The sequence below is a fragment of the Dasypus novemcinctus genome, chromosome 9 (genome assembly GCF_030445035.2).
Source record: "Dasypus novemcinctus isolate mDasNov1 chromosome 9, mDasNov1.1.hap2, whole genome shotgun sequence".
In the NCBI taxonomy this organism is placed as follows: Eukaryota; Metazoa; Chordata; class Mammalia; order Cingulata; family Dasypodidae; genus Dasypus; species Dasypus novemcinctus.
In genome coordinates, this window is record NC_080681.1 from 16,248,259 (window position 1) to 16,272,181 (window position 23,923).

At 36.4% G+C, this 23,923-nt stretch overlaps 1 protein-coding gene across 1 annotated transcript in view; it reads left to right on the top strand.

The window, feature by feature from the left end:
• Positions 1–23,923, top strand: part of VAV3 (vav guanine nucleotide exchange factor 3) — a 362,653-nt gene that overhangs the window by 285,425 nt on the left and 53,305 nt on the right. Inside the window, exon 21 of the mRNA XM_004481228.5 lies at positions 20,264–20,329. Within this exon, the coding sequence (XP_004481285.1) occupies positions 20,264–20,329 (66 nt within the window). The remainder of the gene's footprint in view (positions 1–20,263; positions 20,330–23,923) is intronic.

Below are 23,923 nucleotides of genomic sequence, written 5' to 3' on the forward strand. Positions count from 1 at the left end.
TTCTCCTAGTCTGTGGCTGTCTTTATTCTCATAATGTCATGCATAGAGCAGAGGTTTTTACTTTTGATGTACTTCAGTTTGTCAGTTGGTTCTTTTATGGATTATGCTATGGGTGTTTTATCTAAAAAAGTCCTTGCCTACCCAAAGGTTACAAAACCTCTTTCCTGAGTTTTCTTCTAGAAGCTTTATAGTTTTAGAGTTTACATTTAGGTTTATGATCCATTTAGAGTTATTTTTGCATATGGTATGGATGGTGTTAGATTTTTGCACATTGACTATCCATTGTTGCAGCATATATGCTGAAAAGATAATCATTTCTTCACTGATTTGCTTGTGCACATTAGTTGAAACCCAGTTACCCATATATATGTGGATCTTTTTCTAGATACTCTATCTTGCTTCATTGATCCCTTTATCCATTTTTTTAATATTTTTGTCTTTATTTTTTTACTGTTACATTAAAAAAATATGAGGTCCTCATATACCTCCCACCCCCCTCATCCCACTCCTACCCCCATAACAACAACCTCCTCAATCACCATGAGACATTCATTGCATTTGGTGAATACATCTCTGAGCACCGCTGTACCTCATGGTCAATGGTCCACATCATAGCCCACACTCTCCCACAGTCCACCCAGTGGGCCATGGGAGGACATACATATGTCCGGTAACTGTCCCTGCAGCACCACCCAGGACAACTCCAACCCCCAAAAATGCCCCCACATCACATCTCTTCCTCCCACTCCCTACCCTCAGCAACTCCCTTTATCCATTTTTAAGCCAATATGATGCCATCTTGATAACTACAGCTAGCAATGTCTTGAACTCAGTGTTAGCCCTCCATATTTTTTCCCAAAGATATTTAGACTATTCTAATTCCTTTGCATTTCATATGAATTTTAGAATTGCCTTTCAATTTTACCAATAAAAGTCTACTGAGATTTTGATTGGGATTATATTAAATTATGGATCAATATAAGGAACTCACATCTTAACAGTGTTGAGTCTTTTGACCAGTGAACATGCAATATCTCTCCATTTGTTTACATCTTTCATTTCTCAGCTATATTTTCTAGTTTTCACAGTACAAGTCTGGCACATCTTTCATCATATTTCAGTCTAATTACTTCATATGTCATTTTTATGCCATTGTGAATTGTATTTTTATTTCGAGTTGTTCATTGCTATTGTATAGAAATACAATTAATTTTTGTATATTGATCTTTTATTCTGAAGCCTTTCTAAACTCACTTGTTAGTTCTAGTAGCTATTTTGCTTTTACTTTCTTTTTTTCAGATTCCACTGGATTTTTTTGTAGAGATGATAATGCGGTCAGTGAATAAACACATTTTTACTTATTTCTTTGTAGTTTCTCTTGTACTATTTTTGGTTTTGGTAATAGTGCAATGCTCATAGAATGAATTGGGATCTATTCTCTTCAGTTTTCTGAGGAAGTTTTTATAGAATTGATATATCATTTCTTCTTTAAATGTTTTGTAGAATTCACCAATGAAGCCATCCAGGCCTAGAGTTTCCTTTATGGGATGGTTTGTTTGTTTTTAATAAATGTAAGGCTATTCAACTTGTCTCTTTCTTTTTGAGTGAGCTTTGGCAGTTTGTGTTTTTCAAGGAATTTGTCCCTTTTATCTAAGTTGTCAAAGACAAAGTTTTTCATAATACTAATATTTGTAGACTCTGTAGTTATGTCACTTCTCTCATTCTCAATATTGGTAATTTGTATCTTCTTTCTGTTCCTGATCAATCTGAAAGGTAGTTATTAATTTTATTGATCTCATAAAGTCAGCTTTTGGTTTCTCTGATTCTCTGTTGTTTTCCTTTTTCCTATTTCATTGATTTCTGCTCTAACCTTTATTACTTCCTTTCTTCTCCTATTTTGAGTTTAATTTGGTCTTTTTCTAGTTTCTTAAGGTAACATGTTCACCTATTGATTTGAGAGCTTTCCTTTTTGTTGTTATTATTAATATAGGCATTTAATTCTAAAAATTTTCCTGTCAGTAATACTTGTGCTACCTCCCCAGTTTTTGGTATGCTGTATTTTTATTTCCTGTTAGTTCAAAATACTTTATAATTTCCCTTTCAGTTTCTTCTTTGACTTATGGTGTATTAGTCAGCCAAAGGGTTGCTGATGCAAAATACCAAAAATTGGTTGGTTTATATAAACGGTATTTATTTGGGGTAGGAGCTTACAGATACCAGGCCATAAAGCATAAGTTATTCCCTAACCTTTGTCTATTTTCATGCGTTGGAGCAAGATGGCTGCGGACGTCTGCAAGGGTTCAGGCTTCCTGGGTTCCTCCCTTCCAGGGTCTTGCTTCTCTCTGGGCTCAGGTCCTCTGTTTTTTCCACAAGATCAGCTGTAGACTGTAAGTTTCGCTAGCCTTTGCCTCTCTCCACAAAGTCAGCTGTAGACTATTAGGCAAACAACTCTGTCTCTCTCCTTGGGTTTTCTACCATGTCTAAGGAGCTTTCTCTTTTTCTCTGTGTTCTTCTCCTGGCTCCAGCTTAAGGCTTCAGTATCAAACTCCAACATCAAAAAACCCTCAAATCTGTCCTTTGCCATGCCTTTTATCTCTGAGTCCCCACCCACCAAGGGGTGGGAACTCAACGCCCTAATGATGTGGCCCAATCAAAGCCCTAATCATAACTAGTCATGCCCAGGTACAGGCCAGATTACAAACAAATTCCAGTATCTATTTTTGGAATTCATAACTATGTCAAAATGCTACATATGGGTTATTTATAAACACATTATTTTAGTTTCCAATATTTGGAGGTTTTCCATATATATTTCTGTTTTTAATTCTAGTTAAATTCCATTATCATTAGAGGACATGATTTGTATGACTTGAATCCTTTTAAATTTGTTGAAATGTGTTTTATGGCCTAGAATGAAGCTTATATTGACATATGCTCTGCATGACCTTTAAAAAGAATGGGTATTCTGCTTTTTGGGGGGGCGTATTGTTCTACAAATGTCAGTTTGGTTAAAGTAATCAATAATGGTGTTCAAAGTGTTCTGTATCCTTACTGATTGATAATATAACTATCCAATCCATCTATCATCCCACATTCAAGCCTGAAATATACAGATAGTCCTATTCCCTTCTTTTAGTCACCCTACTCCTCATCCCATTAGTCATCATATCTCCCCCATTTTACGTTCTAAATCTCTCTAATCCCATTACTTTGTCTCCATATCCACTGCCACTGATAGTTTCCACTCAAGTCAATTGTTGCATGATGTATGGGGATCTTCTCAGCTGCCTTCTAATGATCTCCTCACCTCCAGAGTGCATCTGCCCTGGCCAACCTCACCCTACTGCAAAGTTCAGATGCAGTCATATAACTCCCTTGTTTGGGTGTGTTCACTCTTCTTAACCTGAATTGAGGCATATGGGAGCCAGAGGACCCATGATGTGGTCCCTGCCTACTACTCTGACTTCATCTCTTAGCATTCTCCCACATGCTGTGTTGTCTTCATCATTCACCAAACGCAATGACTGTGCCACAATGATGAAAGAGGTTGTTGATATGGGAGGCGTGGGTCAGGTGGGGTGTGGGATTTATGGGAACCACTTATATTTTTAATGTAACCTTTTTTGCGATCTATGTATGTTTAAAAAAAAGACAATATAAAAAAACTGGAAAAAATAAATAACAAAAAATGACTTTTGTGTTATATAAGACCATGGTTGTCTTTCTGCTAATTAAAGAAACTGGTTTTAGAAATATTTTCATGGATTCATTTTGGTACTATCAAATTTGTAACTATTTCCATTATTATGCAACAATTAATTATTCTTTACAATGCTATGGCTTGACAAAGCAGTTCTTCTCCACCATGTGATGCTAGCTAGGGTGATGGGACAGCTTGCAAGTCCAAAATGGCCTCATCCTCGGGCCTGGCACTTGGTGGTAGCCACTGTCTGGGAGCTCAGCTGGGGCTCTCTGCCACGATGGCATCTCCAGTGGCTCCTTGGGCTTGCTTACAGCATTGTGTAAGGGTAGTCAGTCTTTTGAGATGGCATTTAGCTCCCAAGATTATATGATAAGAAGCTGCCAGGCTTTCGTAAGACTTACTCCCAGAATTGACACAGCATTATTTCTGCTACATTCTTTCTATATATATATGTATAATTTTTTAAAAAAGATTCTTAGGTGACATAAATGTTACATAAAAGATATAGGGGATTCCCATATGCCTGGCTCCCTACCCCTCCCACATTTTCCCACATTAACAACATCTTTCATTAGTGTGATACATTTGTTAAAATTGATGAACACGTTTTGGAGCATTGCCACTGAGCATGGATTATAGTTTACATTGTGGTTTACATTTTCTCCCGCACAATTTTCTGCTGCATTCTGTTGGTTAAAGCAGGGTATGCAGCCAGCTCAGAGACAAGGGGAGGGGTTCCTACAAGTTGAATACCAGGAGGCGTGATTCACTGGAGACTACCAAATAAGAGTGTGCTACATGCAGGGAAACATTTTTGAAACTGAACAGGTTTAAATATATACTAATTTTGTAGGTTGTTCCCAAGAACATGGAAAGCCAGTCAGTTTCTTACAGTAGAGAGAGACAGGAAGTATTCAAACCAAACACAAAATATTGATGATCTTGGTATATACAAGTGGTTCTCAAACTATGGTATGTTTGAGATCACCCTGAGGGCTGTGGGTATAGCCTATCAGAAATCTAAAAACAATTACAGCATAGAAGCATTTTAGTTTTAAAAAATAATTTTAATCTTCATATTTTTTTTAACCAAGCTCTCTGTTCTTTCCCAATCTTGTTTTTTTTTTTTTACTGATACTTTAGATTTACAAAACTTACTTGGGTAGTATCATCTCTTATTTTTCCTCCATTTTCTTCACTATCTTTTTATATTACATTAATTGTAGCTGGTACTTTTGAGTTTTTATAATATTTTCAGATTCATTATTTCATTCAATAATATATTGAAAGCAGGACTATAATTCAGGTTCTGTGACTACCAGTCCATTACTCTTTTCATTTAAACTGTACTACCTCCTATTGCTTCTAGGCAAAAAGAAATACCTAATTATTAGTCTTTTCCTGTCAGCAACCTGGAAACATAAGGAATAGCTTTGGAAACTCTGAGGAGAATTGTAGAAGAAATGAGATAACTGTTGGATGACAAAATATCTGTGTATGTCTTTGGGAAGGAAGGTACATAATGGATAAGAACAAGTAAGGCCAATATCTGAAACAGAGAAAAACAATTAGCACATTTATTTTAGATCAGCAAGTATATATTGAGTGCCACCTCTGTACATGCTACTCAGACATGGCTCACACTTTGATTACCAGCTCCATTGCTGATTTGACATAAAGCCTCCTGTCTTTAGAAGAACCGTTCATATTTGCCAGCAGATAGCAATATTTTTTAATGTTCGGAGATATGTTAATTGGTCATCAAATATTTCTGAAAGAATATAGCATGAGTCAGAATTGTTTTATTTGTTCCTCACTTCCAGAACTTCTAATACATTTGATCTGGGTTGAGCCTAGGCGTGAGTAGTTTGTATAAAATCCAGATAAACTTAACGTGAGCTTGGGTGGGTAACCATTTGACTAGATGATCCAGTTGATAGGATTCCTTAGTATTTATGGTATTATCCCCAGCTCACTATTTGGTCATTGATAGCAAACTGACCTATTACACTTAGCTGCAAAATAAGGAGTTATAATGAACTGAATACTTCAGCTATGCTAGTTAAATAAAGAGTAATTTTCAAAGAATTAGTATAAATAAAAAATATACTTACTACAAGCATTATAGTGAACTTGATGTAATTATTTTCTCTGGTTCAAAAGACACTTCACATCTTACAATGTCCCAAAACTGTAATGATAAAATAAGCTTTTGTTACACAGACTGTACAAGGTACATGTAGTAAACTGGGATAAATCTGTACTTAGTAACTTGTTCTACAATGGCAGGTCTTAAAATCCATGAACAAAATCTCTTTTTCCTTGTTGGGTTTAAATGTATGAAGATGTGCTGGTTGGTTTCTTTAACTTGTATGTATCTTTATATGTATACACAGTGGTTTTATATATGTTACTTGGACAATTTTTTATGTTAAAAGAAGACATATGCTTTATGATTTTCAACCTAATATATATGACTCATTTGTTGGGAATATTTAAAATGAATTGCTTCTGAGAAAATTGTTTCTAAGCACCTTTAAATTTTGGTCCCTATCCAATTGTTTGGGTCTTATTTGAGACTGCATACAATTAGTTCTAGAGAATCAAGTTGTGTTTTTCTTTCCTGCTCATTTTTTATTAGTTACTGACTCTGCCATCTACTTGTACAGCATGACCTTAAACAGGTTGCTTAAACTTTGAGTCCCAATTTTAACATCTGTAAAATGGGAGTAACAGTGATCACTATATGCAGAATAAAATAAATAACATATAAAAATCTTTTAGCGCTGTACTAATTAAAAAGTAACTTTTTAAAATGTATCTATCCATCCATTTAAATACTTACAAAATGCTTACTATATGCCAGGCACTGTGTTTCACACTGGAAGGACCACAGAAAAGACAGAAGATTTTTAACCTCATAGCATTAATGATCTGAAGAATTATCAAAGCTCAGAGTAGGTGATGTAGCTGGTTTCCATTATAAGTTTTTTATTGAGGGATTTGTGCATCATATTGTTATAAATATATCTAGAGTTAAACCTATGGATAAAAATCTAGAATAGTTATTGGGATGTAACAGTGACTTTGCAGTGGAACTTGAAAAAGTCTTTTTTATTAGTTTAGTACTTTGTTTCACTTGGAAAATTTTCAAAAATTATGCTTTCTAAACTTTCTCCTCTGTTTTTTCAAATGAATCACTTCACTCATTAGTGTAGAAGTCAGATTTCATTGTAGATTGTCATGTTTTTTATATACTCTATGCCCAGAGAATACAAATTACCCTCCACTATCTATCATGAACTTTTTCTTTGAATAGCTATTAGTCTAGTCTGTATTATTATTTTAACAATGGAAATTTCTAATGCTTTTGGAGTGAGTGGGATGTCTGCATTTTCATTATAACTTCTTTCAAACAATGAGTTGTCAATTGAGCTGTAAAAATTACTCTGTTCAGTCTTTGCATTAAAGGGATTCATTTGTGCAGCCTTTTCTTCTTTTCTTCTTTCCTTTCTTTTTCCTTGAAAGCTGTGTAAAATTGTCTTCCAGTGAAATGAATAGGAAGTAGGAAATTGGCTATTTAGGGTACATTTCCTAGTGCAGGTGGAAGCCCATAGTTTTTATTGACCGTAGCAACATACGGAATAATTCTCATCATGTCATCAAACTGGTAATAAACTTGTTGCTTTTAAGTTCCTGTTACAACATATGATAATAAGGTGTTAGCAATTAAGGACATCTTTCCTGCTAGAATAAATTGTTTGGATTGGGAAACTTAATTTTCCCAGAAAAGGTAGAGATTTTACTTATCACAGAGGAAGAGAGGACAAGAGAGACAAATAGGCAAATGTAAAATCATGCCATGCCTTCTATGGTTTCTATTAAATCGAATGCTTTATATGTGTTTTCTTAGAATAAAACGTGTGAAACAATGAGAACCCTCTGTCCTATATCATGGGGTTTTTATTTGCTCTGTTGTCATTTAAGAATACCCAAGTGTTCCACAGGGAGAATTTTGTAAGCTAATTGGAACCAAAAGGCAATTATAAACAGTAGAGCTGTAATCAGTGTGCCAAAAATATATATTTTTATCCACAGTGAAAGTTAAATAACCTAGAAAATAGTTGTGATACTTCACAGTTACAAATCATGCATCTACATGATCTTTATTCTAAGAAGTGCAAATGTTTTTACACACATTCTGATTAATTCACAAAGATCTCCATAAAGAGGATAAATGGAAAACCATGTTATCCTCTTTTAGAACTATGGTTTTAAAGGGCCGTGGGTCTGTAGGAGGCAGCTATGGAATTGCAATTAGACTCTTTTTCAGAGTTGTGGTCACCTACTTGAGTTCTACATGTTAGGTCATCCTACCTTTGTTTTAGGAGATTCAGGTATATACTTTTAAGACCTTTAAGAAAAACACGTTTTAAATGGCAGTTTAGTTCTTTTTTTGAGAACAACCAGGAAACAAAACATTACTTTCTATAGGAGGCTTATCTTTGGAAAGAATAAAAAGAGAAAATAAGGCAAGCTTTGAGACTACTTTGGAGAATCTCGGGAGGAGGGAAGCAAGGACCCTGGGGCACGGAGGGCTCCACGGCTTGACTTCTTGACTTGGCCGTGGAGGCGCTAAATTCCCAGTTAAGGTCAACTCAGCCCTCAAGACACAACGGCAGTGACTGAACCATAAGCTCGCCCTTGTCTTAGTTTTCCTTGTCAAGGATTTTTGCTTCTCACAGGACGGCTATGTTTTGGTGTCAAACAAACAATAGTCCAGGTGATTTTTTTTTTTTTTTTTCATCTTAACCTGGTTCAATTGGAGAGAGATTTCTCACAGGAGATATATTTTGTACAGTCCTTCATTCACTGATATTTATTTTACAGTTTGCCTGGATTTTCTCACCTACCCCCATTTTCCTCCTAAATCCCTCTTTACCATCAAGGTTCAACACTGGGTCACCTTCTCTGGACTCTTCCCTGAACAAAAGAGCATCTATCATAACACTCATCATCCTGTAGCCTAATTTGCATATTCATCCTTTTCCCCCTTCTGGGTACGTGTTCTAGAAAGACCAGAAGCATGGCTTCTAGTTTGTCACCTCTAGTGCCTAGAACAAACGCTCAGCACGTGTGCCTTGAATCAGTGAGCCCATTAGAACGACTATTTCCATAATATGTTATTCAAAAGTTTTCAAATGCATTGTTTAAGTTAAATTACACTTTATGACGCTATTTGAAAGATCATTAAAATATTTATTCATCTTGTGAGATTTAAATTTCTCAGAATAGCCATTAAGCTATGTGAAGTTTGTCTTCACTTTCCTCATCTATAAAATGGGAGTTTTAAGACTTAAATCCCTCACAAGGGTTTTGTAAGAATCATAGGAAGTAAACTTGAAAGGGAATTGTAAAGGAGAAAACGTGTATTCCCACATATGGTCAATGAATCCGTACGCTATGCTTCATTTTTTCGGAGGCAGGAAAATGATAGACTGTTTTGTTTTGTTTTTTTAATTTCATCATCCCTTTATCTATTACGAAGAGTCCACTAACATATATGGGCTCAAAGAAGGCCACTCTGTCCTCCAGGTGGTTTACTTTTCCCTTCAGAGAGTAAACCTTTTGCTTCCTAATTAGATAGAAAAGTTCTGATGATAAACTCTGAAGGGAGGGGGCGATTTAAGTAAACGTTAGGGTAGAAATTGTGAGCTCTTTCCTCAGAGCAGTTTGGGGTGAAGAAGGTGAGTGGGAATGAAGCAGATAAAGAGGTTTACAGAAAGCAGACTTTGCCTAGGGGATGGGTAACTTGCTTGTGACCTCATTTGTGGGGATTGTCAGCCTTGTGAGTGAGAGCTTAAGTGATTGTCAGATAATAAAGTGCTGGCCCAGAAACCCCCAGAGTGCCAGAGAAGAGGGGCAGGGTGCGGTAGCCATCGGAGGCCTTTCTCCCAGTATTTCTCCCTGCAGCTTTATTAGCCAAATCTCTTAGAAGAATTCTTTTCCTTTGCCCTAGATTAAGAGGAGACTTTTCTAATCCCCATAGACCAAATGAGATTATTCTTTCCAACTGCAATTTCTAAAAGTATATATATATATATATATATTTCCTCTTGATCTAAAATTCAAGTGTCAGCCTGCATCATAGTCAGAGGGAAAGAAGAACATTAAAGAAATGAATAAAAGATTCAGAAGCATCCTTTGCTAAAGGAACTGGCTTGTGATACCAAAAGACTGTCATTGCATTTGGGTTATGAACAGGGAGAGTAAACATCTCTGGGAACTAATTTTTTCCCCACTTTGGATTCCTGCCCCCAAGGCATTTCTTTGTGAAGTACCATGCTTGGTTTTTATCAAGGTAGTGACCTTTTCAGGCAGTGCCAGAGCTTATTTCAAAGTGTTCTTCCATTCACCTTGGCTTTGCTTCTAAACTTCCCCTCTCCATTTGCAGGTGTATTACCCATCCCTTGGGTAAAATCAGGAGAAGCCAAGGCAGAACTGAAATAGTGGGTGTGAGGATAAAAAGCTTTTTAGTGTTAGGATGTCCTGTAATCACAAGACCTTTTTTTGGAAAGGTGTTTACCTCCAAACCTCGAGTTAAATCAAGGTTCCTAATTACAGGAAAGGAGAAAAAGGCGACACAAGACTGTAATAGAACAAGGGAAACCCGGGAGAGTTGATTATAGAAGATAATATTCATTATTACAGACCTGTAAGAAACGTTTTCCCTGGGTGATTGCCAACTGGCTTTGATTGAATAGATGATAAACTGAGTTTGCAGAAATGTTTCCAAGTGTACAGGCTGTGTTATGGGAATTGGCAACCCTCTTGACAGAGTGGGTGAGGTCCTCATTGTTAACTCTCCAGATGGGTGTTATTGGCTAACAGTTTTCTTATTTTTACTTTGTCTGTGTTTGGTACAGGGCAAAATGTAGATTATAATATACCCAGAGGAAGATACTGCCATTTAAGCACAAGTTCAGAGAGTGAAGTATAACCTCTTCTTTTCCAGAAATGGAGTAACATCATTAAGGGGAAAGTTTTGAGAAATCCTGTTGTGGTCTTTCACTTTCCATCATTTTTTAAAAGTCACATAAGCTTCTTACTACTGTAATTACTAAAGAGGTGTCAATCAAAGAATACTTTCTGTAGGTCTTCAGTTTGGGATTGGATTGGACATGGCTATTGATTTGACACCACACGTGGTTTCAGTAGTATGTCCTGAAGTTGTGGACCAAATAGTTTACCAGATTATAACATACTGAATTTTATTTGTTCATGACAATCTGAATTTTTGGAGAATGCATGAATGTAATTCCTATCGAGGCAACCCTATGTCCCCTACAAAATAGCCAACTTCACATTGAGTTAAAATGAAAGTAATTAAGGAACTGAAATGTCTTGACTTCCATGAATAAATGCAATCAGATTAAATGACCAATGTGTAACATCCCTAACTAAGAATTTGTGGACCAGATAGTTCTTGACCAACTATAACTGACTAGAGAACTTTAGGGACTTGGGAAAGGTGCTTGTACAAGCAAAGAAATTTGATAGAAAAAAATCCTTAGAAATCCTTGGGGCAAACTCCCACTTCAGAGATGAGGTTTTTGAAACCAAGGGAGCTTAAATGACTTACCCTTGATCACAAAACCTAGAAAGAACATTAGGCTCCTGCCTCCATACCCATATCAGATTATTACCTCGTAGGTTTTTCTTCCTGATTCAAAAATCCAGTGAAAATCTATGAAAATACTGAAGCAAAAACTGAGGAAATTACATTATCTGAATGAAAGCCTTGGAGACAGTGACCATGTGTTTTCATTTATTTATCCCCCATGCCTAGCATAGTGCCTTGTACATATTAAGAAGTCAGTAACTTTTTCATTAAAACACTCCTTTTGTTCCTAGAAGAAAAGAAAACATTCTTTAAGAATACCTAATGCTACCATGAGCATTTAATGTGTATGGTGCTATTGCACAGAATGTTTTCTGTGTGGGTACTTAAGATTAAAATCGCCAAAGACAGGAAATCATTTATTAATTGTCTGACAGGATTAGAAAAATCAAATGTCATATTTTGGCCCTTTGTTAAGCATGGTTTGTTTTTCGGATTATATTACCACTCCCCAAGTAGGACTTCTTCCAAGATATGGTAGAGCAATTGTTCTTTGCAGATTTTGTATTGAGTAATCACTTTGGGATTTGGCATACCTACATGCGGACTGGTTTTTGCTTGCTACAGTTTTTTCTATCATCAAAGGTACGCTCTTGTTTACTTCACCATGAAAACCCTGTCCTAAGGTTATGATTGAGGTCTACATCATGTACAGGTTCTCACCCAATGAGATTTTGGAGAAAAATCACTGACACCCATAACCAGAGAGTTTCCTCTTCTGCTGGAGAAACCCAGGACAGCACAGAATACATTTTACGGATAAGAAAAATATTCCTCAAAACCTCAATCCTTTGTTATGTTTGCCTCACTCTTAGTAAGAGTTGAATGCTGCTTGCAGCTCTTTGGTGTTTGTTTTTCCTTCTTGTACATTTCACAGCTTTTAGGGTTGGGGTTTTGTTTTTTTTTTAAGTTTTTTGATACTTTCGTCAATGGAAATATCAGAGATGTAGTAAACACAATTTTGTGTGTTTTGGGAAAACCATCAAATATAATTGAGGCCTTTGTTGTATATTTTCACAATGTGATTTAATTATAAACCCATAAAAATAGAAGATCAGTTTAATTTCAGAGATCCAAGGTTTTTAGAATTATTCAGAGTTATAATCCTATGGCAGCCACTTAACTATAGGTGAGCTATGCCAAGAGTATGCACTTCACAGTCTTTTGAAAACCTCATGAGCTTTTGCTATTTCTACATTAGACAATATTAGAGATGCCATCCTCTTCTGACCAAGGAATGATAAGGGCTCATGGCTCATGATTTGGGACCTCTGTGTGTGTGCTTAAATATTTTGGAATGTGTTGTAGTGACCATTCTGTGTAACCATATGCAGTTTTGCTTGGCAAGATTTCAACATGTTCAGTGGTAGAAACATGAATATCTTATAATGGAAGAGGCAATTAACAATGTACGTAAGTGTGTACTTGCAAAAAAGCATTAGGGCATTTGAGGTAAAGTAATGGACTGTCTGGAATATAATAATTTCTGTTCATGTGAAAGTTATATGACAATATATGTTACTTGTGGCTTAGTACACTTGACTAAACATAAAGGATAGTGGTGGCATCATACACAGGGTTAGGCATTCCTGTTTTAACACACATTAATGGGCCACTTGAAATGAGAATTTAGGAAGGAAAGAATCAATTGAGAATAATAAAAAAATTGTGGATAAAATAGAATAAGTATTTATAGGGTTTACAAAGTGCTTTCACGCATGTGAGTTCTTTCGATCCTTATAACAATCTGGCGAGGCATGTGTGAAAGATCTATCTTGTCCTTATCCCTGTTTTGCCATTGAGACTTGCCTAAGGTTGTACAGTTTTCCTGAAGCCACGTCCCCACTGATACTGCCTTTCTTTGTTCTGCAGAGAATTAGCGATGACATATACCTAACTGATGACAATGGTTACAATATGACTGCCGTTGTGATTACAAATTGCTCCTTATCAAAGTTCAACCCTGGTCTTTCCCACTTTTCTTCTCTTTGGTCCTATTTGAGTGTTCTCACAAAGCCTGATAGAGTGGACTGTAATACTGATAATTCTAAAAATGGCACTTGCTGTAAACACTGTTTTGCTCCTTTTCCTTGGCTGCTGTTAATAATTCAGTCCAGTTCCTTGTAATACAAGACCTTCTGCCTTAGTATCTGCTATTTGGTCTTCTGTTGCTGTGACTCTTTAATCTTTCCTCTCACTCCAACACACATCCCATGTTGAATCATGCTGCAGTGTTGAAGATATTTTTCTCTTCCCAGCCACATCTCTTCTTTCTATGGAATACAGTTCGTCCTCGTGCTCTGGATCTCTGTACAGATCTCAGTTTTTCAGTGTTGCGCCAGCCATGAGGATACAACAACTTACGCTCCCAGCTCTTAGTCGCCCAGGCCAGTAGCTTTTGGATTAGGGGCTTCCTTAGTCCATCTTCTGATCTTGTTGACTGACTTAACTCTGTTCATGTCTAGTCACATTGCCAGTCTACTGCCATAGCCAATACTGGCCTTACCTTGTCATTCTGTCTATTTCCATGGTTTTAGTAATTCCTCTGGATTCTGCTTAGGTTTAGATAGGAAGAAAGATATTCTAGACAGGTTGACCTGAAAAATAACACTGCCCCCACCCCAACAAAAAGAAAAATCTCTCCTTTTACTATATATTTCTTCTTTCTCTTTTTATACTTCCCCTTATTCCATAGCTCTTGGGCTTGAGTTGCAATGCCAACCCCATGAAGCATTTTAAAGCCAGTATCTTGCTTCCTGTCCCTACAATGTTCTCAAAGTTTTACAAGCTAGCTATAATGAATCAAAACCATCATAATTAATCATAATTGTTCTTTCTGTAATTAACATTTAGGAGAAAGGGGAAAATCATAAATAAACTAAGGTTCTTTTTAAAATGTAAGGTTATTGCATATATGATCCAATCTCATAATGATATACTCAGACTTTTTCTAAGATATCATGTTTACATTGAGATATTTTGAAACTCTGAATTATCAAAAGAAGATTAAATTCTGTTTTGTCTATTTTATTTACAAAAGCAGGAAAATACGTAAACTATCCTTATTCATGAATGTGTTGAGCGATACTGAATAAAAATGTTGATGGTGGAATTACCAACAATTTTGAAAGGGAAATATTTTGATTTGGAAAAGGTAATGTTTTCTAAGTGGTAAAGAAAGAAGAAAGATTTGCACTTAACTACATTTTGTCTCTGTCTGTCTCCCTAACCAATCAATAAACTATGTGTTTTGTATTCCCAGAATCCATGGCCACCCTGTCCCTATCCCCCACCCCCCACACACACACATTCAGATTGTCTGTTTCTGACAGTGGGAGGGCGCATGGGCAGGGTGACAGTTGTTCTGGCCATTACCCATGTGTGATAAATTGCTTAGTAATCTCTGCAACGCCATCATGCATACATTGAGCATGTTTAGGGCAATGCAACTTGGGAGAATTTCCAATCTTTCATAAATAACCATTAATCTGTCCCTTTTACATTCAGCTTTCCACATCTGTTTCAAATTGTTCGCTACTGTTCCAGGAGTGCATTAAAGTTGCAATCCAGGAGGTATTAAAGGGATAAATGAGCCACGGGGAAGAGGCATTCTGTATTTTTCTTAAAGCAATTCTTTCTCCTTTTCACCAAGTTAGGAGCTGAGCAGTTTATGATTAAGGTTTTCTGGAAGATATCCTTTGTCATTTTTAGCCATCCTTGTCTGCGGGTTGTATGGTGTTTAAAAATGCAGTTTTAGCTCTGCCATCCTGGCATATATTAATGTTTTTCTCTGAACAGGTAGATTGTAAGTATCATATCTACCAGAAAATCATGAGCTTTAATTCATTATGATTCGCCGTGGATTTATTATTGATGCAAAATGAAGAATAATTAGAACCTAAGGTCAGTTAGAAATAAATAAGTGGGTATTTCATTCATATTTGCTATGTTCAGGAATTTCAGAGAAAGATGTCAATAATTTTAGATTGACTCATTTTTCTACAGGAAACAGTTTTCTTTTCAGGAAACAAAGGCTTTATTATTTTGAGAGTTTTAATTTAATGATTTGTCCTTTTGTTTATAATTTATTTCATGAAAATTATAAAAATATATCTTTTCACATACAACTCATAATCTGTTTTCTCAGGTACTTTCCAAAGAATGTATTTTCATAAGAATAACCCAAACTGTACTGTTAGATTTAGAAAACTTCCATCACTTAATAAGGACATGCTTTGCAGAATAAATGCATATAAAGATAACACTGTATGATATATCAGATGACACATAACTATTAAAAAGGAATGTTTTTAAATTGACCTTGAAGATGTTAAGGGACACATGAGAACAAATATCACACAGGAGGATAAATTAAAGGAAGCTTCTCTACTTCTGGCATTGGTAATAGGCACTAAAGAATGACAAGCTGATTATCTGACCCAGAATAAAATGCCCACACAGGAATGTAAAGACAAAGGAAATTCGGCTACATTATCTCCCATCAGGTTTAGTAAAAAATCTCATAAATAGATAATCACATAAAGTACACTAAATCATTGGCTTTGAAAGTAGTTTATTTCATAGCTACAGTCTGGAGTTCTGTCCATGTGTAGGGAATTGACAGCTGCTCCACCCATTAGTATTAATGAATTACCTTCCTACATCCCACTCACATCTACCAGGGAACCGAAGACACCCCTCCTACACACTACTTTGTTGTCGAATCCTCCAAATGTTGTAGGATGGCTATTTCCTTAATAAGTAGAAAATCATTTAATACAGCACATATTATCTCCCGTTGCTAAAAAGGGAGGAAATGTAGCTTTATTCATCTGTTAAGATGTGTTAAATTATTCTCTCTCCTCTTTTTCTTCTGAGGAAGGCCTATTCACCAATAAGGCAATGTAACCAGCCCTGCTAGGACATTCCATTAAGGGGGGGAAATCCTATTCAGAATGTCCTTGGCAGTCTGCTTAGCGAAATTTTGCCCTTCCTGGAAAGATCACCAATAGAGTCCTTAAATTGACAGGAGAAAGAACAAAACAGGTTTAGGTATGGTGACCGTATATATCCCACAATACCTTGAACAGTCCCAATTTACACCTGTTTTCCTGGTGTAGTTGTTAACTGCTGTCCTCCTATTCTCAAAAAGCCCCGCTTTAGGTGGGAATTATCTGTTCTCCACAGTTTTCAGGCTTTTGCTCATGGCAGTGGCTCCTTTTTCTCTGTCAAGAAAGCCCTCGGTACCCGGTATTCACGCCTTTTGAGTTGAACCCTTGGTTCTAAAAAGGGAGAAAATGAAACAGAAAAGCTGTTCCAGTATACACCTTCATAAATTACAAAATTCATGGAACTTTCTCTTACTCTTTGTGTCCTGCCTCCCACCTCCCGCTCTCTAGCAACTTTGTGTCATTGTGTCTCATACACATGCTCTTTTGCACAAAATGTCAGGGAAAGGTTGAGGGATGTCACCATATGAATATTTTCATAAAGCAAAAGACAATTTAATGCTTCTCAGTGCTTGCTTGTGTGGAAACAGTGTGCTATATGTTATTCTTTCCAATAAAGAGAAATTGGGACTGACACCACTCATTGGCCTGGGTATTATCAGGTTAAGAGAGATCCTGATTTATAAAATTGATGGACACCTTGTTCTTGATCTCAAAGGGTTCACAGTCTGATGATGAAAACCATGTAAAGAAATATTTGCATGTGACTTGTGTAAAAATAGAGGACTGTGAAGGTGCAGTGAGAGAGCAGAGGTGAGATTAAATCTGAATCTGCAGACTGAGAAAGGTTTAATAGGAGAGACGATGAAGGAGGTGATGTGTGAACTGAGTTTTGGAAGAGGCATCTACTGAAACTGTCAGTCTATACGTGAGGCCCTTTGTCAATTTCATACTGAAGAAGTAGGTACTATTACATTGGCCAACATTCACTGTCACAGAAATATCTCTGCCTCTCCCAAACTCCACATTCTCTGGATTACAACCTTTTGTTCTTCTGATAAAGAATGGGGATTGACAGTTCAGCATTCTTATAATAGCCATAATTTTCCAATTTGTTGATACACCTTCAAATATACTTTTGAAAGACTGTTATAAGGCTCTCTCTCTCAGGCTTTTCTCCTGCAAAATAGACTTATTTCCTTTAGTGTGCTCTCAAAGGTCTTATTTTTCTGTTTTGTAAAAAATCACCCTTACCCTTTCTCTTCTGAGCCTCCATCTGTGTACGGTTCCCCACCCACACAGCCTTACATTTTGCTCTCAATATTGCAGGACATTTGTGTTTAAAAGTCTAGCTAAATATTGCCCTTATTTGCTTGCATCTCAGTATCATGCTTAAAATAAAGCACCATAATGCACTCAGTAAATACACGAGAAATACTTCATTCCAACCTCATAATTATGGTGCTGCTCTCAGTCTCTGATTCTCCTTCCTCCTGGTGATTCCTTGCTGTCTTTAGTTGCAATACTTTCTGTGAGGTCCGTCTTCCACCTTCTCTCTCTATTTTCTCCCATAGGAATCTTGCTCCTATGATTTGAAGTTTCCCTTCTAAGCCTGCTCTCTGTTTGAATGGAGTATATAATCACCTCTAACCCCCATCCTTGTTATTCCCTCTGCTCTTTTCAATTCTGATCCACAGACAAGTTCCACAGACTAGGTAAGCAATATCTCTAGCACCCTCCTCCATGCCCTCTTCTCTTAATTGTACCTGGTCTCTAATGATATTTTTACCTGCATATTCAGGCCCATCTATAATCCATTTTCAATGAGAATATCAGTTCCATTTTCCTAAACTACTATCCCTATTTGGTGAGGCCCCATCACCAACGGTAAATTCATAGATCTTAGTCTAATCCACTCCTTGCCTCTTTAGACTTATTTCCCACTCTCCTTTATGAGTCCTGTGCTCGGACAGAGCCAGGACAGCTCTGAAGTCAGAAGAGCTGAATTTGAATTCTGGCTTTGCTGCTTGCTCTCTTTGTGACCTTGGGTGAGTCACTTAATTTCGCTGTCTCGTTTTCCTCATTATCCGTGAAACAGGGAGAGCAACTGGACCTGCCAAAAAGGATCGCTGTAAGGATGAAATGAAGCCCTGAGAGCAGTGTCTAGCATGTAGGAAGTCTTTAATGAATATGAGCCCTTATTAGGCTCCATTGAAAGAGAACTATTTGCATTTCCTATGTGCATCCTGTAATTTCATACCCCTGTGCATTTCTCATGTAATTTTTTTTTGTTGTTTCCAGAATGTTCTCCTCCATTCACTTTTCCATTTACTTAAATCCTATGCATTTTACAAAGCTAGCTGAAATTTCATGTGCCACCTCTTCCTTGTCACTTTTAGGCAAACTTCTAGTACTCACTTTCTTCTCTTAATTTCCATTGCCCACATGCTATTGCTCTCAAAATATATTGAAAAACAGCAACTGTTGATCATTTTAAACATTTTCTCGACGTCTAACCAAATGAATTAATATTATATTGTACTTGTTGAATGAATGAATGAATGAATGTTTCACATGTTCATTTGCTTTTCCTGCAAAATGCAAGTGTAATCAGTTTTAGAATCTTGCAAAAATTAATACCTTCTCTTTGCTTAGTTATTTAAATGATCTCCCTCTCTGTCCTAGCCTCTCCCTCTTCGCCTCCCTAATTGAGGAACATATACCTCTCCTTCCCTTTCATCCTTCCCCTCCCACTTCCTGCTCTACTTGCCCCTTCTCTTTTCCATCCTCCTCCTCTCCGTTTTTCTCCTCTTCTTCTTCATCTATAACCTTTTCTGCAGTTCTGGATTCCCGCTTTAAGAAATTTCCTTACAAACTCAACAAAGGTCCATGGGCATAACAGGGATGCGGCCTCAACAGGGAGAGAATTTCAGATCGTACTTCATTACTTTTCTTGGGTCAAAAATAATAGAGCATATAACATCCAATCATAATGCAATTTACTCATCTGAGCTACTGAGTAGCAGGCAATTGTTAAATGTTAAATTAGCCTAATTTCTGGACAAAGAGAAGTAATCTCAAAAGAACTTTGTAATTATATGTTCTGATTGTTATGGTATATTTGGAGTATAGTTTGTCTTTCTAGAAAAGGAGTAACAATTGTGTGGTTAGTATCATGTGGTCTTTTTAAGGGGAATTTGACCAGAAGTCTCCAAGAACAGATTTTTCTGAAGTTATGTTTTTCTCCCCCCGTTTTGTGCTTTGGTTTTTTCGTTGCTAATTTCTTCCATCTTTTATCATTTATAATGCCCTTTTGAATTATAATTCTCTCCTTCAAGATCTTAGCTATCCTCTTCTCTTATTCAGTGTCATATTCCTTTCACCTACATTAAAAAATCATCTAAAACTTACCATGTCATAATACGTTTTCCATTTCCGTATGTGTCTTGTAAAATGTCTGTCTCAGTGGAGGAATATCGTTATGTGTTCTGATAGTGACACAAATAGTAACCCCTTAAGTTGAATTCCTAATTAATTATGAGCCTGCAAAAAGGCAATATGATTTCACTTCACTTGTATTAATGAATATAAAACTGAAAATAGAATATGCTGTTCTCTCTGTATAGGGTCAAAGAATGTAAACTAAACGAAATTGATTGCTAGACTTGAAAATCTTACTTGAATTCTTATTTTATGACCATGACCTGAAACTGCATTTAAAGTTTAACAATTAAAAACAGCAACAGCAACAACAACCAAAAAGCCCTCTCTCCGCTTCTGCTTCCCTTCCTGAGTCATAAGTTAATGCTTAGGACTAGATGTGACATTAACTCAAAGGACTATACAGACCAATACCATGTAAGCTGCGATATAGGGTTATCATTTATGGTAAGGTTGTTCTCACTAATGAATTTTTTTCCCCTAACCTAGGGTAGAAATTTAGCATCTGGAGAAGTAGGATTTTTTCCAAGTGATGTTGTCAAGCCTTGCCCATGTGTAAGTACCAGTACCTTATTTCTTTTTGTTGTTGTTTTTGTTTTTGATACTGTAATTAATTATGCAAGAATGAAAAAGGAAATTGGTCAGGTTGCTCATTAATTTTATTATTTTCTTGAGGGATCATTTATGTTTAAATGTTATGGCTATTGCTGTTAGAATTCAACATCAATATGATTCTATTATCAGAAAATATTTTAAGTGTTAAGGAAAATGTGCAAAAGGCAAATTTAACTTGATAGGATTTACAAAATTAGAATGTCTATAAGGCATTAGAACAAATAAACCCAAGCTAAAGATTAGATGGATTATACAAGTTTCCCTTTCCCCTCTGTAATGAGAATGGTATGGTCTAATCTATTCCCCAGTCTCTTTAGCTTACAGAGAGATATTACACTTCAACTAGGGTGCAAAAGAAGCATGAGAGCCCACACATTCTTCAATCAAATCTCTAAATATGTTTTTTAAATGTTTTAGCATGTCATTATGTTTGTTTAATGCCTTAATGAAATGTTCTGAAAGCAACAAACACATTAGGAGTACAAGGAGAAGAATGAATACTAACTCAAATAATATTTTGGGTGAATGCAATTTAAGATGTACTCTCTGGTGCTTTATGAGATTTATAAATTGTTGTTTGGAGTGACATGATTTCGCTATCACAATGTGGTGTTTAGGGTGGATTGTACTAAAACATTTTAGTTATCAATTCCAAGTAAATGAAATTCCTTTACTTTATTATAATGGAGTTGGTGGCTTAAAACAAACAAGCAAATTAAACAACAATAACAACAAAAATCCCTCCTTAAGTCATCTTGCTTGCTATCTTTCAGCCCTTCCTGAATGTCTAAACTGGACATTCTTTTTCATATTATAAACATGAATGTCTGCCATCTTTGCTTTCAGAGTATGGTCTATAGAAAAATCTACTCCACTCATTCAAGCTTAATTAATTAAAAAGGCAAGGGTCATAAAAAAGCACTTGCTAGTTTTTTGGTCCTGTGATCTAGTGTCACAAATTTTTTTTAATCTTATGTTATAGTCTTGAAAGATGTTGACATTTGATACTACTTTTATTTAACTAGATAAACAAAAGTATTTATTTAACTAGATAAACAAAAGTATTTATTTAACTAGTTATTTGTCATTTGTATGAACAAAATTCAGACTTCCCATCCCTAATGCAGTTGTGTTTATACATAGTCAAGGGGCATCTAACATTTAGATGTTTGGGAACCTTGAGAAGTCAAATCAGAGATATTAAGAATTTGTTTTCTTAAATATTGTTTTCTTCTTCATCCTTTAAAAGAAGGCATAAAATGAGCATTTAAGATTTTACCATGGGACTAAATGGGCACATAGTGGTATTTTATAAATTTTGTTGGCTGAAAACAGATAAATGAAAAGCAGTTGTATGTAGGCAATTGACAGTGGTAGATCCTAATTAAATCAGCTTATAGGATTATATTTTATGGTATAGTATGATTCAGTGACTGGAAGGAGAAATCTATTCAAAAATTTTAAGATGATAAGGATTTGTAGAGGTACAAAGAAATATGGGTAGAACTGCATACTAAATATTACTTTATACCTTGAAGCTAATGAGTATTCAAATTTTACTGCTTAGTGAAATTATAGGTTCGTTGGTTGGTTGTAAGACACGTTAAGTGAAGCTAAGCAGGAAGAGGGGATATTGGAGGGAGGATAGATTGAGGAAGCTTGGAAAATGGTATCTCTTTTGATCCTGGGACATATTGTTTATCAGGGGTCCTTAGGTAGTGCTGAGCTGAAAAATTATCCTTCTGCCTCTGCTATGCCAGTCTCCTAAAAAGCTCTGCAGTATGCAGATAGGAACCTAGAATTGAAGAAAGCATGGGAGGAAGATAAATGAGACTATTTCATTTCTGGCAATATAGGCACCTGGAGACAAAGCCTGGAGCTAGCAGTATGGTGTGATTATCTCTGTGTAAATTCTGGAGCCCTCTATGAGGGAACTCGGGGGAAAAAGCACAACATCCTAAAGAAAGAGATACACCTATCTTGGTCTTAGCTTTGGGTGGGGTAGAAAAAAGAAAGCAGTCTCCTCTGAAAATTCCTAACCTTAAATCCAAAAACTATGCAGGCATGGGGCTGGACTTCATACCTGCCCTGTGGCATAAATAATTCTAAGCTAAAAGTGTAATTTAAAGTGATTCCATCTTTGTTGGTGTCCCCTTCCTCCCAAATCATAACAGATGGAAATGCAAATTCTTTCAAGACTGGAGTCTCTCTATACACAGTTCTCAAAAAAACTTACAGATAAAGTTCCAGGAAACATGAGTTCATAATTTGAAATCATTAAATTCATGAGGAAACCAACCACCTGGAACGAAAGTTAGCAGAAACAATAAAATGCAGAATTAGACCCACAAAGATGGAAGATATTGGAAGGATCAGATACTAAATGCAAAATTTTATTTTTAATATGATTGAAGAAATAAAAAGGCAATAAAATTCTAACAGGGGAATAAGTCCCTACCCAAATTGTCTGGGTACATTAAAAAGGAATCAGATATAACTTCTAAAGATGAATAATACAGTAAGTGAAATGAAAACCTTACCAGGTATATTAAATGGCATACAGACATAGATATTAAGAGAATTGGAAGAGAAACCTGAAGAAATATCTGAGAACAGCCAAGATAGATGAGGAAATGGAAAATATAACAGAAAGTAGAGTGAGAAGGTTCAAATACATCTACTCAAAGGAAAGAATAGAGATAATTGTGGAGAAGCAATACTTAGACAAATAATGGCTAAGAATTTTTAAGAATCTATGGTACCACTAATCTTCAGATTAAGCATCAAAAGTAAATTAAGGTGGCGAACTTGGCCCAGTGGTTAGGGCGTCCATCTACCACGTGGGATGTCCATGGTTCAAACCCCAGGCCTCCTTGACTCGTGTGAAGCTAGCCCATGCACAGTGCTGATGTGTGGGAGGAGTGCCGTGCCACGCTGGGGTGTCCCCTGCGTAGGGGAGCCCCACGTGCAAGGAGTGTGCCCCGTAAGGAGAGCCACCCAGTGCGAAACAGAGTGCAGTCTGCCCAGGAATGGTGCCACACACATGGAGAGCTGACACAGCAAGATGACGCAACAAAAAGAAACACAGATTCCCGTACTGCTGACAACAACAGAAGCGGACAAAGAAGATGCAGCAAATGGACACAGAGAACAGACAACCGGGATGGGGGGCAGGGGAGAGAAACAAATACATATATCTTAAAAAAAAAAGTAAATTAAAATTAGCCAACACACTGACACACTTGCCTGAAACTGCAGAACATCAAAGGCAGAGAGAAAACATTAAAACCAACCAGAGAGAAAACACAGGTTATCAACAATGGATTGATGATTAGAGTTATAGCTAACAACAGCAGTATGGAAGCAACAAGAAGTTCCAATTCTGGTAATTACAAAGTAGCATCTATTGCACTATTCTTCCAGTATAAAATCTGGAATGAATATATAAAATATATATATCACACACAATTAAATTATTTTTAGGCACTGGCTAAGAGAGAAGTTGGCCCTTGGAAAAAAGTAATGGTATTTGGT